General features: G+C 41.8%; 1 protein-coding gene across 1 annotated transcript in view; it reads left to right on the top strand.

Moving 5' to 3' along the window:
- Nucleotides 1-17537, top strand: part of LOC103177746 — a 41859-nt gene that overhangs the window by 12007 nt on the left and 12315 nt on the right. Inside the window, exon 5 of the mRNA XM_042345697.1 lies at nt 16978-17237. Within this exon, the coding sequence (XP_042201631.1) occupies nt 16978-17237 (260 nt within the window). The remainder of the gene's footprint in view (nt 1-16977; nt 17238-17537) is intronic.

The raw sequence follows: 17537 nt of genomic DNA, 5'->3' as shown, positions 1-17537 counted from the left end.
TTAATCCCACATTTTGAAGATCACTCAACTGTACCTGGGTTGATTTTCCTGCAAGATTTGTAAACTGGATGTGACGTGTTAATTGCAACTTTCCTTCTCAACTGCCAAAAATTTGTCAATAATAATCCTTGCAATTGATATAGCACCTTATCATGTTGTTTATGTCTCGTAGCACTTCACAAGATTTACTATAAAATGTAGTGACTATATATTTGTGACAGCTAATTTTCATAAACAATCGTGAAATGAATGATCAATTTTATCTAAGGTTTGTTGGCCAGGACACGGGGAGGAAATCCCTTCTCTTTTCAAATAGTGCCAAGGAACCTTTAACTGATCAGGTAGACAGGACCTCAGTTTAACTTTTAATTCTCCCTTGCCTCCTTCAAGACCCATCTCAAAACCCTCCTCTTCGACCGTGCCTTCGGTCACCCTCCTACCCTTACCCTCCCTGCCCGTCACCCTCCTGATCCCAACCACCAGCTCGGCTGCGGATCCCTAACTGTCCTGGGTCTTGGGACGTTCTCCTGACATGTTAGTCATTATACAAATGTAATTTGTTGTTGTTGTTTGTTGCTGAAGGAGGACACCGCTGACAATGCAATCCCATTATTGAACTGGAGAGTTAGCTTGGACTGGGAAGTCAAAGGCCCTACATGAGGTTTGACCCACAACCTTGTGACTTGGAGCTGAGATCATTTGAGCAGGCTGACACCTAAACTGCAATATTCACAAAAATGTCACTTGCTATTTGCAAATGCCAATAAAGCATGCAAAAAAGCCAAAGAGAGAAGCAGCATCTCACTATGAGCAATTTGCTACTGTTCGCTGGGAAGAGATTACTCAAACCCATGTTTCATAATGAACTCTTGTGGGGAACAGATGAAGCAGACTTTCATCCCATCTGACCCATCAGGATTCAAACCCAGTGGTGAACACCCAGTGGATTGTTTTACTGCATTACCCAATCAGTGAGCACAGTGTTTCATTTAGGGCCATTCAAGTCCCGAGTGATGGAATCATTAAGGGGTGTGGGATAAATAGAAAAGAAATAGGGAGCTTAATTAAAAAAGGGCAATTAAAAAAAACAGGAGTGATAAAATGTGCCAAATTGCCTCCCTCCTGCCCAGAAATTGTATATGTTTCTGTGTAATATGACAGAATGCAAAAAGTGAGATCCCTGTTCAAATAAATAACCTGTAATTTAAGTCTCTAAAGATACATAAAAATGCAAAGCACGCAATAAATGATTTTAAGACGTTTATAATAGCCGCACAGTTTGAAGAATGTAGTAACCAGTTCTGCAAGCTAGCCAGTTGTTTAAAAGGTACCTGTCCTCCCCCAACAAAAAATTGTCAAATAAATTGTACATTTTGCTTAAAATATTTGCATATTATTTGGTGCTTATAAATGAGGAAGATGACCTAAAATTATCATTCTTCAACTATATGGGGGCGGGGTGGGGTGGTAATGGTCTTCTGCATCTGATATGAAACATTTACTGGTAAAATAATCAACCCAATGTAAACAAAATCAGCCCACACAACAACAAATTGCATTTATATTGAGCGTTTCAAGTTGGGAGGATGTCGTAACGTGTTCAACAGTTCAAAGTTTGTATCTATAATAATAATCCTTGCATTTGATATAGTGCTTTTTCACGTCTTCTAGACGTCTCAAAGCGCTTCACAGAATATACTGTAAAGTGAATTGACTGTATATTTGTGGGCAAAACGCGGAAGCCAATTGCGCACAGCAGCGTCCCACAAACAGTCATGAATTGAAGTGATCAATTTTATTAGTATTTTTTCTTGAGGGATTATTATCAGGCATGTGGAGTGAGGAAACTTGCCCAAGGTTTCGCCCTGCCAGGAATTGAACCCAGGTCTCTCGCTTGTGAAGCGAGTGCTGTAAACACTGAGCTACAGGAATCCGCAACATCTAAGATGGGGATTTAGATTCAGAGGAGTGGGGGCCAATGGGGTGGAGAAATGTAACTAAACGGGTGGTCAAAGAGGAAGTTCTTGAGATGAACCTTGAAAGAGACAAGAGAAACTGTGAGGTGAAGAAGGAAGACAGAAAAGCTGAAGGTCTGACTGCTGATGGTGGAATGGACAGGGCAAGGGACGTGAAGCAGGCCAGTGCCTACCAAGGGGAGGGAGTGGGTAGGATTTTAAAAGGTCACAGGTAGAGAGAGCAAGGATTTAATAGTGGGGGTGAGGATCATGGTCCAGGGCGAGGTTAGGGGGCATTAGGGGTGGGGTTTGTGGGGTTAAGGGTGGGATTGGGGGCAGGAATAGGGGCTGGGGGCACAGATGGGATCATGACCCAGGTTTGGGGTTAGGTGCGGGGATCACAGGTCTCAGCGTTAGTGCTACTGTCACCGAAGCAAATGCTGAAGAAAGAGAAGATGCGCTCAGTAAGTGGTTGGTGGAAGGTCAGGAGGTGTGACATGGCATCCGTGTTGTTGGCCAGGTAAACTCCGATCCTCCAGGGCCATGTCTCCACCATGGCGTCGTGCAGAGGCAGTACTCACTGCCATTGCAGAGCATATAAATAAAATGCCATACAAATTAACATTTATATAGCACCTTTAATTGTCTGAAGGACTCCCCAAGGTGTTTAATACTTCCCTGGAACCCAAGCTGGGGTTGGGAGCCGAGGGAGGTGAGAGGGGAAAGATGACCGAAGGCAAGTTCAAAGCGGATCTTAAACGAGGTGAGGGAGGGAGGGAGTCAGAGGAACTCTGGGATGAATGGAAGTGACTTCAGTCGACTAAGTGCTCCGAGTGCTTTAAAACGCTCTGAGACGCTGTCCGGTGTGGAGGGCGCTATATAAATCCAAGTTGTTGTCGTTGTAAGTACTTGGAATTCATTCGGATGTTTCATGACACTGGGTCTAATTTTCTTGTTAAATTTATAAATTCATTGTGTCTGTTCAGATCAATACTAATGGACCAGAGATGAACACCCCTCACTGACCTCAATGTCGTGGCCTGAATCACCTATTTGAGTTTTTGGCCTGTGGTGGTTGAGTGCCAGTAATAATAGTTTTGCTCTGAGATTTTTGCTTGGGGGCAAAGAAAAACATGATCTTATTACTTTCATACTTTTTTCCTTACATTACCTTCTACCCCTCATCCCCGCACAAAAAAGATAACATGAAAACTGACTTGACTATCAAATATTCGATCAAACAGAAAGGGAATAGAAAGTAAATACAGCCACACAGACAGGAGGGAATAGATAGAGAGCCGGGGAAGAAAGCTAGCTGAAACAACAGCTTGCTTTACGACTTCAAATAGCAGCTATTTGAATGAAGATGTTCTACAGAGTGTGCTGAGCATATTAAACAATCCATGTCAATGCCTCCCTATGTTTAGTTCCTGCTGAAACATTCCAGCTCAGAATCCCTTCCCGGTTGGCATCCACAAAAGGAGAGACTGCCAATCAGCACGATTTCCCGCAGAGTTTCTTGCTGATGGATCTCAGAACCTATGTCAAGAGTATCCCTTCCTGCTGAGCCCCAGAATGAATTGTTTCCACGGATGGGGGAAGGGGATAAGCTCCAAGCGTTTCACAGCTGAGAAGTTTGAAATCTTTCTTAGTAATATTTTATCTCAGCCTAGGTGACTGGGAAATTTGAGCTTAAATTTGCAACTTTGTTTAGTTTACCCCAACATAAAGTAATGGCAATGTAAACTAGCGAGTGGCAGCAACACACCTGCAGGTAAGAGAAGGGAGTTTCTCCCGGTGTCCTTGCCAGCAAACCCCCTGACAAAAATTGGCCATTCATTTCTTGGCTGTGTGCAAATTGGCTGCCGTAAATGCCTATAAAATACACAGTCACTACACTTTCTTGAGAAGCGCTTTGAGACACCTAGAGGATACAGTAAGGTGCTTTGTCAAATACAAGAATTATTATTTTATTATTTGTTCTATTCAGGTCCTCATGCTACCTCTTTTTTCGCTACCTCAGGCTCTTGCTTATTTTGGGGATGGGGTGTGTGTGGAGAGGGGGAAGGAGGGGCTGGGTGCTGAAATCTGCACTCTCTCAAGGCCAATGAATTAACAACAACTTCCATTTATATAGCACCCCTCACCCAGTGCCATGTCTCAGAGAGCTTGACAGTGGCAGAGCTTGAGGCATGTAGGAGAGTTTTGGATTAACTGGATTTTGTGGATAATGGAGCTGGGGAGACCAGTGAGGAGGGCATTTGAGTAGTCGAGGCAGGAGAAGACGAACACATGGACGAGGGCTTCAGCTGTATTTGGAGTAAGGTACGGTTAGAGGCAGGTAATATGAGGAAAGTGGAGGAAAGCAGTCCTGGTCAGGGATCGGATGTGGTGTAGGATGGACAACTGAGGGTCGAATCTGACGTCTAGGTTACACAATGGTTCGGTGAGTCTGAGGGATAGGCTTCAGGAGGTCAGAGCCGCAAGAGAGAAAACATTGATGGGAGCCAGAGTATGGCTTCCATCTTGTCAAAATTCATCTGCAGGAGGTTCACGTGCTTCCAGGACCTAACGTCTTCCAAACAAGCTGACAGAACATCAGAGGACCTGGAGACACAGCTCGAGGAGCAGAAATAGAAATTTACATGAGAAAATTTAACCCGTGTCTCCAGATGACATCACCAAGAGGGAGCATATAGAAGAGGAAGGACTTTGAACTCACGTTATCCAGGCTGACAGTATGCAGAGGCACTCTATTGTTGAAGGTGCCTATTTAAAAAGAGAACCAGATTTCTCCTGGTATCCTGGAAAATAATCAGCCAAATTAAATTGGTCATTCACATCATGGCTGTTTGTGGGACATTATTGGATGTAAGTTGGCTGTTGCGTATGCCTGCAAGTATGCTACATATTCTGTGCAATGTTTTTCAATACTTTTCGATGATGTGCTAAGGCGCCATATCAAATATAAGGATTATTAACGTAATAGTCTTCACATAAAAATGCAGAGTTTCCTTGACAATGATCACACATTCCATCATAAATTACTCAAACAAACAGAAATCTCTGGGAACACTCAGCAGGTCAGGCAACATCTACGGAGAAAGGAACGTGAGTCAGTGTTTCGGGTCCACAACGTTTTGTTAGAACTGAACTGACAAAGGGTTGGGGACCCAAAAAGTTGACGCACTTTCCTTTCTCCATAGATGCTGCCTGACCTGCTGAGTGGTCTGACCTGCTTTCAGCCTCTCTGCCCCCACACTCTGGAACTCCATCCCACGGTCCCTTCACCTCACTTCCTTCCTTGCCTCCTTCAAGGTCAGTCTCAAGACCCTTCTCTTCGATTGTGCCTTTGGTCGCCCTCCCACATCTCTGCCTTCCCTCACCTCTACACCACCTCTCCCCCATGCTCGGGCCCCTGACCATTCAACGCTTTGGGACGTCCTTCCGAACGTGAAAGGTGCTCTATAAATGTAATTTTGTTGTTGTTGATGTTATAAAGAGCCTGTTTGTTTAAGCTGTTTCTTGAATACTGAGCACAGCAGCCAATTATCAAGTAATAATTTGAATGTCTGATGGGTTCAGATGCTATTAAGGGTTCACCTCCTCTTCAATCTCCAACTGCATCATAAGGACACATGGAGTGCATATTCATGGCCACAGGAGCTCTTTAAAATTTTGGATTCTTCCAAGTAATGGAAAATATTGCTTCAACTCCTGCCAATCTCACAACTAGGAATCGGGTGTAAAGAGAGGTCATCTGTGCTATAACTGTATATCAGTCATGTGCTTCCAGGTTTTTGTCCCTGTTGGGAACAAGATGTCTTATCTTCTGCATTGAAAACATTGGTTGGAAGCTGTTTTGTTGATCCGTTGAGGCTTTGAAATAAAACATTTCTGCAGGGTTTTGTGTCAAGTTGATCAAATATGCCAAAGGGCCTCTTATCCGAGCCTCTTTCATAATCTTGTGTCTTTAACTGTTTCTGTCTGATTTGAGAGTAAAAGAGTTCATGAAAGCAAATCAACAGGTAAAACAATGCGTTGAAGTAACTCAACTCTGCCGACAGCAGCAGAGCAGGACTTACTCAGATTCATGAACCCAAGCTACTGTTTTGCACATTGATAGCAAACAGTTGAAGCCTGATACCTTTCATTGTTCTACAAGAGTACAAGCACGTGACACAAGGTTGGCTGCACTCTATATCTAAGAAGTTTTTCCCCCGTTGTCAAAACCATGACAAAACCATCTGTTTCCCCTCAGTGCATGAGACAGAGTGAGGTCACTGAAAAGCCTTAAATAACTAAGTTTGCCTGGCTGAACATTTCACACAACACCATTTCCATCACTGGAATAATTGAGTTCTTTGTTTCTTTTCCAGCCAGTAACTCTGCAGCATCCTTAGTGATATGGCACCAGTTCTCTATCAGACAGCCACCTCTCCAGACAAACACATCACTCTACCAGACACAATGTTGCTGCCTTGACTTTCCCTACATTTCCTCCCAGCCCAGTTTATTGCCCTTCACTGACAGTTCTCCACATTCCTATTGCCTCTGTTCAGGGTGGGAATTGGACACATTGTGTGTGGCTAGTACAAGGAATGGGCTTGTGATTGAATACTATCTCATTTTCTTAGGTTAATAAAAATTGCATCATCTCTTTCAAACCTCCTGACCCAGTCATTCCCTTTGCTCAGTGAGCACCAGTCTGGTTCATGTCCCTACCCTATCTGACCTTTTTGGGCACACCTTTGGTCATTTTTTCCATTCCCACTGCCCTCTCACCTCCCATCCCCAGGTCGATTGTCCAGCCAGCTGTGCCAAGCATTTTGGAACATCTTCCTGGCATGAAAGTTGCTGCATAAACATAAATTCAGAAGTAGGTAATTTAGCTCATCCAGCCTGTGCTGTTTCTACCTACTCCCTGGAGCTAACAACTCTATTCTCAATGCCTGGCTCTTTTCCCAAACCATGCTTTACTTTTCTTTTTGTATCGTTGCTCATCAAATATTCATTAAAAATTCCCTTTTAAATGATGTATGCTTTCCACCTCACAAGCTTGTTGTGGCGAAGTGTGCCATTTTCTAATAATTCTCCATGTGGAAAGATTGTTCCCAACCTATTCCTTCATTCTTGCAGTGACAATCCTGAGTTTGAACTCTTTATCTGGAACACAACTGGAATGCATCGGGAAGGTTTGAGGTCCTTCTCCTAGCCAGCAGCGAGTATTAAAATAGACAGCTACTGCATGTGTGAGGTACAATTCCATCTGGATATAGATTTACTCTATTAACGTAGCAATGGTCCTCAGCCTGTTGGCCCTCGGGGATGCTGCCCTGCATGAAGGGCGATATATAAATGCAAGTTGTTGTTGTTTATGGCTCCCAGCTCAGGTGCAAACCTTAGACTGTACAAATAAATTTGTTTTTGCTTTTCAAAATGTACAGGATATGGGAGGTGGTGAATTCAGTTTTAACTTTGAAGCCCATTTTGTGTAGTTCTTACAAGAAATGTACAGAAAAACAGCTTCAAAACTGAAAACTCTGTTTAAGAATTTAACAAGTTGTGAATTCTCTGAGTGTTCGTTAACAGAGCAAATCTTGGCCAGGAGGCATTTCTCCCCAGTGTCTGATTCAGCATCAGGAATGATAAAATCACATATTGTAATGTAATCACTATAGGTTTACTGAATGATAATTCACTTTTACTTACTCAGAAATAATTTAACCAATAAATAATCTATAAATTAAACTCTCCTTTGATGAAATCTTTGTATGAAAATCAATCTATTGATATTACCAGTGAAGTACTTGATAAACAATGAATGACTCAGCTCATTCAACAGCTCTGCACATTTACCAAGAGCAGTTGAACCAAATGTTAGATTTAATGTCCAGGCTATAGTGAGGTTGCAGATCTCAGTTGGGGTATCGAACAGGAGAGCTACAATTGACCTGTGCGCTCTCCTTAGGCTAGCTAGGGTTCCTGATTCTCAAATTTACACTGAACCCAAACTGCCTTGACTTGAGTTGATTGAACCCAAACTAATCTTGAATAGCAATTTGCACTTGTATCATACAATCATATAATTTAACAATGCAGAGGACATCATTCTGCCTATTGATTCTGCACCGGCTCTCAGAGCAAGCTGTTCATTCAGTATCACCGCCTAACATATTCCCATCTCCATTCAAATCTCTGGCAGTACATTCTTTGTCCCAAAAGAAAATTCTCTTAAACTTCCCTTTTGATCTTATTATTAATCAAAATAATAATCCATAATAATAATATATTCTTGTGACTATCTTAGATATAATACCTTCCACATGAGATGAATGTTGTGTTTACAAAGCAACAGGGCTTACTGAGCAAGTAGGAAACAAAGGTGGATTTGAGGGTATTGATAATAGCAATGATAATAATCCTTGCATTTTGATATACGCTTTATCATGTTGTTTAGAAGTCTCAAATTGCTTCACAGAATATAATGTAAAGTGGATTGACTATGTATTTTATGGGCAAAACATGGCAACCAATTGTGCACAACAGTGTCTCTTCACAGACAGTCAGGTGGTTAATTCACAGATAGAGAAAAGCATGGGTTGACAGACTGATTTTTTTTCTATTTTTAAACAAATTGATTAAAGGAATAGTGAAAAAGATGAGGTTTTTGAAGATGGTAAATGGAAAAGGAATCCAATTTGAACACATCATTTTCCTGTGTTCCTGTTCCTTTTTTTAAAAAGTCCTGACATCACATTCATGGAGGGTTGAAATGAGTGCACAGGCAGTTCTGCATTTTTGTTGTCCCTGAGATTAGTTTCAGTATCATTGTAATAGTTTGCTGAAAACCAGTTTTTGCCTGTGGCCAGAGCTGCAGCAGCAAAAGAGAGTTTTTTTTTGTATTATATATTTATATAATTAGCACAAATATGTGCTTGTCATAGCAGCAATGGAAGGTATGACTGATGCTTTGCACACAGTCCTCTTCTGTTATGGTGATTAGTCTGGATGTGATTTCTGATTCATACCGTAGGAGGATATGCTTAATTTCCTTGTAGCCCAGGGGGAAATACACTTCTTTATTCCCCAGCAGGTTTGTTATTAGGAGAGGCACCATCATTCACTCTAAAGGTAAATCCCCCTCCACAAAATGGAGGTTATAAACCACATTGCTATTGATAGGACCCTTCTCATTTTGGGGAACAGTTCTGTGAGATTCCTTGGTGCACAGATTGAAATCCTCCTGGAAATCTTTACAGATTTAAGTCCTAGAGAAACATGTTTTCTTCTTTATTGACAAGTGATCATTGTACTTTCTGTTGCATCAGAAATTCCAATTGAGTTATTTAATCACAGATTCAAATAAATTTGTAACAAATAAATAAATAGTTAATTTATCTTCCTATAAATAAATAAACAAACAAACAAAAAACAAATAAACAATTAATAATTTGGTCACTCAATCCACGACTGTTTGTGGGACACTGCTGTGAGCAATTGGCTGCTGCATTTCACCCACAAAATATACAGTCAATTCACTTTGCAGTCTATTCTATGAAGCACTTTGAGACATCTCGAAGAACTGATAAGGCACTATATGAAATGCAAGAATCATTATTATGCTTGTTGAGTTGTATGGGAAGAGGGATTGCTTTCTACTACCCTGTTCCTGGTGTACGCAAGCAGGGCGTGTGTACGTGTATGTGTTTCTAACTTCCCTTTCTCCAGATCCACGGAGGAGATTACACAATCTAGACCTGACAAACGAGTGCTTCTTTTCTCAGTTATGGAATAGGAGATTTGTAAGCAGTTGTGTGTCAGATGTCTGACTGACTGGAAATAAATTGATAGATGCAATACTATTCTACCAAACAAACAGTATTAACCTTGTTGATTGTTTTCTGGTCTATGACACACTCATTAAGAGAGGAGGTTAAAAACATAAACCTGCCCCAAACATTGTTGAGGGTAACCTGTTACCCTTTGTCAGACATCATATCCTCGATGAGAGCTAACTTTCTCCAGTTGAACGTCAACAAGACCGACGCTCTCCTGATTGGCTCTGTCAGCACCTCCTCACCTCAGGCGCTGACAGCATCACCATCCATGGTTGCACACTCCACCTCACTAAGCCAGTCAAGAACCTTGGCGCCTTGTTTGACCCTCAACTATCCTTCCTACCCCACATCCGTGCCATGACCCGTTCTGCCTTCCCCCACCTCTGCAACGTCGCCCGGCTCCTACACTGTCTCACATCGCAGGCCACCGAAACCCTCATACACGTCTTCATTACATTGAGGCTCAACTATGCAAACTCACTGCTTGTCGGCCTCCCCAAGTCCTCCCTCCACAGGCTGCAGATCATCCAGAACTCTGTAGCCTGTGTCCTCTCCCGCACTAGGCTCCGTGACCCTATCACCCCTATCCTTGCCCAATTCCACTGGCTTCCCAACACACAGAGGATACAGTTCAAGATCCTGGTCCTCACCTTCAAAGCCCTCCACGGTCTTGCTTCCCCCTACCTCTCCAACCTTCAACCCTCTTCCACCCTGTTCGCTCCCTCTGCTCAGCGGGCTCCGGCCTGCTTCACGTCCCCGCCTTGATCGTCCCACTATTGGCGGGAGGGCCTTCCACCACTCTGCACCCACACTCTGGAACTCCATCCCGTAGTCCCTCCGTCTCACCCCCTCCCTCGCCACCTTCAAGACCCACCTCAAGACCCTCCTCTTCGACCGTGCTTTTGATCTCCCTGCTTTCCCCCGATGCCTTCCCCCCACCTCCCACCCTGACCCTTAGCTCGGGTCCTTAACTCTGTCTGTCCAGCACCTTGGGATGTCTTACCGAAGTGAAAGTTTCTATGCAAATGTAATTTTGTTGTTGTTGTTAAGAGGGCAGGATTCTATCCTCAATAGTAAATACAGAGTGAAAGAAACAGACTGTTCATATTTGCTATATTGAAGGCTCACAAGCAAAACATTTTAAGAAAAAGAGCAGAGAATGGAAGCACATCTTAATGTTACAATTCTTGCTGTCGTTAAAGAACAAAAAGGTAAATTTTGTGGTATTCCTCAAAGCATTCCTTAACCTATTTAAGAAATGCTTAAGAAGCACTACCAAGTGGTATCCTATTTAAGTAAGTGGTGAACCCACTCAGGGTCCAAGCACTGCTATTTTATAGCCTTGAAAAATATGTGATTTTATTCTGTAAATTTTAGGTTGTGCATCAAGGCTAGTTGATTTCTATGAACATTTTTCTTTCTCGGCATTTATCTGACTAAGCAGACTGAAATCCATGCTCCCCTGAGCCAAAAATATAACTTTTACCATATTAGCCTAAAGGCTTTGGGCTTAGCCCACCTGATCTCTAAAAGCTTACATATATTAAATGCTTATTAATTATATTTGATATAAATAAATAATAAGATATAATTCTTGCATTTGATATAGTGCCTTTCACATCAGGACAACATCCCAAAGCCTTTCATGGGATATGTTATCACGTGAATGTGTGGTTTGTGGGTGAATGCAGCAGCCAAGTTCTATAAAGGAATGTCCCACAAACATCCATGAAGTGAATCACCAATTTGGGGGGGAACTGTTGGTCAGTACACCAGGAGAAACTGCCTTCTCTTTTCAAAAAAGTGCCACAGGATCTTTATCATGCACCGTGTCTCATCCAAAGGGCAGAACCTCTAACAATGCAGCACACCTTCAGGATAGCATTGGAGTTTCATCCTGGATTATATGAGTTCCAAGTCTCAAAATTGGGTTTGAACTCACAACCTTCTGATTCAAAGGTGAGAGTATTACCAACCGAGCCAAACTGACACACAAATTACCATACAATTATTTCCATATTACTTTACTAAGCAAGTATGCTGAGTTTGCACACAGAAAGAATAGGATGGCTAAAAGTTTGAAACCATCTTCTGGTACAATGGCTTTTATTGTTTCAGCCCGAATTCTAGCTCCTATCACAGTGTACCTGTAAATTTACTGACACAATATAGACCGAGGAGCATTATTCACAATACTTATCTCTTAGAACAGGGTACCTTTTGGAGACTGCTAGTGCATAAATACTGCAAATGGAACTGCCTATCATTCTCCCACATTTTGATTAAGCAAACTGAACAATCCTTATTTGTTAGAAACCTTCCCTTATTGTTTAAACAAATCTCTGTCAGGAATTGAGCGAACAAGTTATTGCATGCCAATATTCTGAAAATATTCTCTGAGGCACTTAACTGAATGTCGAGCAGAACAACGGCAATTTTCATCCCTATTTTGAACTTTCTTTTTTAAAGTTTCTTATGGTCACTCACAGTTTTTTTTTCCCAGTGAATAACCTTTTCACTGTCTTATGAATACTTTTTTTTTAAAGTCCAATCTACTCTAAGGCCATGTTGGACATCTGTGATTTGTGAACACAGAAATATACAGAAAGAGATCAAATTAATTTACTGTGGTGAGTGAATAATAATCCTTGCATTTGATATAGTGCCTTATCACGTTGTTAAGATGTCTCAAAGTGTTTCACGGAATATACTATAAAGTGAATTGATAATATAATTTTGGGGCAAAACGCAGCAGCCAATTGTGCACAGCAATGTCCCACAAACAGTCATGGATTAAGTGACCAAATAATTATATTATTTATTTTTTCAAGGGATTATTACTCTGAAAGCAATCCGCCAATCAACTAACAACCGGGTTCCTACTTACTAATAGGTAAACAGAGGCGTGTGGAGTAAGAAAACTTGCCTTAAGGTTTTGCCTTGCCCAGGAATTGAACCCAGGTCTTGTTGCTTGCAAGGCAAGTGCTCTAACCACTACGCTACGAGATTCCACACTTTTTACTTCAATGTGATGCAATGATAATCTTTGGAATCATCACAGAATTCAAAAACAAAGTCCTAAATCTTTAAAATAGCGGCTTTGTGGCTGGACTGAAATTGCAAATCCAGAATAAGAATAATTCACCGATTTTATAAATGGCATTTTGGGATCTGAGAGCTTGAAAATTCTGAATGCAGGAAAATCTCTTCAGAAATGCGATAAACAACTGCCATGAACTAGCTAAATGGGAAAGCATGCTCAGCTTTCTCTATTCCTATGAGTGGTTATATTTTATCAATCCTATTTATGTTCCTATGAGTGCAGCTATTCAGCTATTATGCTAATCCTCAAACACTTCTCTTACGTTTATCTTACTGATTCTGGTTGATTATCGAGAATTAATTTTCTAGCCAACCGGGTGTCTGAACAACAACAACAACAACAACAAGATTCCATTTATAGAGCGCCTTTCACGTCAGGAGGACGTCCCAAGGCGCTGCACAGTTGGGTCATGACCCGAGCAGGGGGGAAATGGTCAGGGTGAGGGGAGGGAAGGGAGGGAGAGAGGAGGGGGAAATGGTCAGGGTGAGGGGAGGGAAGGGAGGGAGCGAGGAGGAGGAAGAGAGTCGAGAGGGGAGCTGAAGGCACGGTCAAAGAGAAAAGGTTTTGAGACCGGCCTTGAAGGAGGAAAGGGAGGAGGCGGCGAAGGCACTGGGGGATGGAGTTCCAGAGCCTGGGCTGAGAGGCTGAAGGCCCGACCACCGATAGTAGGGCGGTTGGGGCGGGGGACGTGGAGCAGACCGGAGCCAGAGGAACGGAGGGTACGGGCAGGTAGGTAGGGACACCTATGAAAACCAATGAACACCTATGAAAACCAATTACCGTGCTTAAAATTATTCTGAAGCCACTTAACTTGCATTGGGAGCACGGTTTGGCAAAAGTCAGAAGGTTTAAGCCCAGCATTGTGGTGTTGAGCTCACTGGCTACGCTGACACTCAAGTGCTGCTGAAGTGAATAGTAGAGATGCTGCATTATCAGAGGTGCAATTTTGGATGAGATATTAAGCCAAGATCCCTTCTGTCTGATTAAGCGACATATAAGATCCTAGCCAGACATCCTGGCTAACAACTCTCAGATAAAATTGTTCATTCATGGTTTTTTGGGGGCCTTTGCTGCGCACAAATCGGCTGCTACATTTGCCTACAAAATCCATAGTCACTACAGAGTATATCCTGTGAAGCGCTTGGAGACATCGCAAAGATGCGGTAAGGCGCATATCAAACACAAGGATTATTATTATCATTTTCTAAATTTGTGAAGTTTATATTAGGTGTGTGCTTGTGGTTTTCCAAATCTCAATGCCATTATCCAGCACAATATTACATTAGTGAAGTTTTTTGTTTCTTTCACGGTTCTCTGGCCACAATAGATAATATTTCCATTACCTTTGAATGTTATTTCATTCTCTGCCTGCAAAATAAAGTGTTTATAAACCACCATCTGAGTTGCAAGCGAGCACAGTCATTGCTTGTGATCCAATTGGTCATGTTGGAGTGAAGGATAAATAGCAATGTGGGTTGAGATCCTGTCACTCAGGCCCTTGATATATATCTCAAAAGGATTGTTATTTGCACTGAAAGAACTTCAAATAAAGTCATCCCCTTCTTTAGTCTAATCATTTTGTGCTGGGGACTTTTTGAAGTTGGCAATTCAGATCTCGTGCCTTCGTGAGGACATTAATCGATCTTATTGTTAGGCTTCAACCAGGGACTTGTCCAACGAAGTTTGCCCCATTTCCATTTTATTAGATTGCAGTTGTTAGTAAAGAGCAACAGGTGAACGAAGGTACTGCTCAAACACTGGGTTGTTGAGAGAAGATTAAACAAAAGGAGTAGTGGTATGAATAATTTAAATCAGAAATTGAAAAACATTTTGTAGGTAGATAATTTTAGTGTCCCTTGTGGATTTTTGAAGAGTTTTTTTTCATAATAGGCATAACATTAGACAACAGTTTGTGCTGCTGAACGATGAGAGTGTGACAGATTAGTTTGGGAGATTATACCGGAGAATGAAGGTGCAAATGGATTCTCACTGTTGATTTTAATGACATTACTGATCCCAGAGCAAAGATGATGGGAGCTTTAATGGCAGGAGCTGAGCAAAGATAGATATTAATAGAGCAAACGTTGATTTAATAACATGAGGGGAGTGGGGAAACATTGAATAAACAACACGAATGTTTGGAATGGAATGCATCCAATGATTCTAAAGGAAGGGAAGCAGGAAACATGGGGAGAGACAGAGAAATATTCACTAGCTCAGAGATACCAGGAGGCTGATTAAAGTGGTGCTGACCATTAAAAAGGGCAGACGTGGAGAGATTTATAAGCCAGTGTGTGTAGATTCAGCAGCAGGGAAAGGAGTTGATGATAAAGGATAGAATTGAGGGACTTCTGCCGATAACACGTTATCAGCAAAGGTCAGAAGTGATTTATGAATGAGGTGTTCTTCTTTCTTCCAAGGTTCCAGGATTATTGTGAGAACGTGATGAAGTTATTAGACCAAGGGAAATAAATGTTGTGTTCAATGGGGATTGATGAACGTTGGTGTCCATGAGGTTAATGTTATTTCTGAGGTGATGGGTGAAATTTGCAGTGATTCATAATGCATTGTGGAGTCCTGTAGCTCAGTGGTTGAGCACTCGCTTTGCAAGCTAGAGATCTGAGTTCAATTCCAGGCAGGGCGAAACCTTGGGCAAGTTTCCTTACTCCACACAGAGCCTAATAATAATCCCTCCAAAACCAAAAACAATAATAAATTGGTCATTTTCAATCCATGACTGTTTGTGGGACATTGCTGTGCGCAATTGGCTGCCGCGTTCGCCCACAAATATACAGTCAATTCACTTTACAGTGTGTTCTGTGAAGCGCTTTGGGACGTCCTCCCGACGTGAAAAGCGCTATATCAAATGCAAGGATTATTATTATTATTATTTGATATGAGATTGGATCGATCTCATTGGAAAACGCCAATTATAACATATCGCCAGGTGCTAAACAACACATGCTGCAGCTACGACATAAGATAATTCATGAGGTGAATGACTAGTTTATCTGAAGGATTATTTGCCAAGATGCCAGGAGAAAATCCCTTTGGTTCTCAAATGGTTTAATGGGATCTTCACAGCTTTTACAATCATTGGGCCCAACCCCCCCCACCCACTTTGACTCCCATCCCCAATTTGAATGCCCAGCCAGCATTGTCGTGCTTCGAAACCTCAGAAGGGTGCTATATAAATGTAAATTGTATTGTACAATAGAATACAATACAATTTAGATTTAAACGTACCCACGGAAGGACGTCTCAAAGCACTTAACAACCATTTAAGGACTACAGGCAGACAGGCTTAAAGTTTCATCCAAAAGAAAGCATCTACAACAAGTGCTCCTCATTACTGCACTATAGTCTCAGCTGAGACCATGAGCTCCTGATATGGTGCTTATATATACCACCTTCCGGACCAGAAAAGCAAGTGCTACCGACAATCTTGGTAGAAGAGATTGAGCTGAGAAAGCAAAGATTTATTTTCAGATGCAGCCCAAGTCTGGGGATGTGATTGTATCTGTCTAATGCGTTAGTCAATGAGTTTCCCAAACATCATGCTGAAGCTGGACAGTGCTGTTCTGGTGTAATGCTGTACGTGGAACACTGTTTCTGTGTTAGCTTTTGTGTGAAGCAAATTTGTGAAAATAGATTTAATAACAAAGTGGGTTAGGAGAGAAAGGAAAACTAGGAGATGTCTCACACAAACTGCACACACCCCATTAGCCAAATTACTGAACTTCCAGCAATATATTCCTAACATTGCCTTTGTCACCAGCAGAATTTTAATGTCTGCATTTGAAACATCTGCTTTTGCTTTGTAACTATTTCAGATAGTGCAAACCTGGATTTGTAGAGCTATGTGACTGGCATGTAAACTTGAACCATAATTTGCCCACAGAACACACAGTCACTGCACCTTACGGTATATCCTCTGAATCTCTTTGGGACATCCTCCCGACATGAAAGGCTTTATTATAATAATAAAATAATAATTATTCCATTTGATATACCGCCTTGCATGTGAAGTGAACATCCCAGTTAATGGTTTGCTTTTGTAAACTTCTTATTGTTCCAGGTACCAGTTTTCATGGCTTTGGATACTTGTCTCTGCCATTGCAAGACTTTCACTTTGGTGAGTCGGCAACATTATCCTTGCGCTTCTATACACTCGCATCCTACGGAGTCCTCCTGACATTGGCTGATACTGCAAATTCCTATGATCCATGGCTCTTACTACTGGAGGAAGGACATCTTACTATCCAGCAAGGACTAGATAGTAAACGCAATTCCAAACTTGTCACCAAACATCCAGTCAACCTTGGCCACTGGCACCAGGTATGGGAAGATATTTATCACTTCACCTGAAAACGCCAAACATGAAACAAATCATTACATAGTATTATGTTCTGCAACTATCTTCATATGGATCTACCTTTGATATTGAACAGAACAATTTATTTTATACATGGGTCTCACAAGATAGTGCAAAATCAATATTGCATGAGTTATATAATGTTACTCTTAAGGTCAAATGTAATGGAAAGAGTTGTTGCCTCCCAACTGCCAAAACGACCTGGCGGACCTTAAAATACACGCCGCTGAATATCAGTAACCGTTGTGAGTACTAACCCGTGA

Source organism: Callorhinchus milii, unplaced genomic scaffold, assembly GCF_018977255.1.
Source record: "Callorhinchus milii isolate IMCB2004 unplaced genomic scaffold, IMCB_Cmil_1.0 Scaffold1, whole genome shotgun sequence".
Lineage (NCBI taxonomy): Eukaryota > Metazoa > Chordata > Chondrichthyes > Chimaeriformes > Callorhinchidae > Callorhinchus > Callorhinchus milii.
This window is presented reverse-complemented; position numbering and strand designations above follow the sequence as displayed.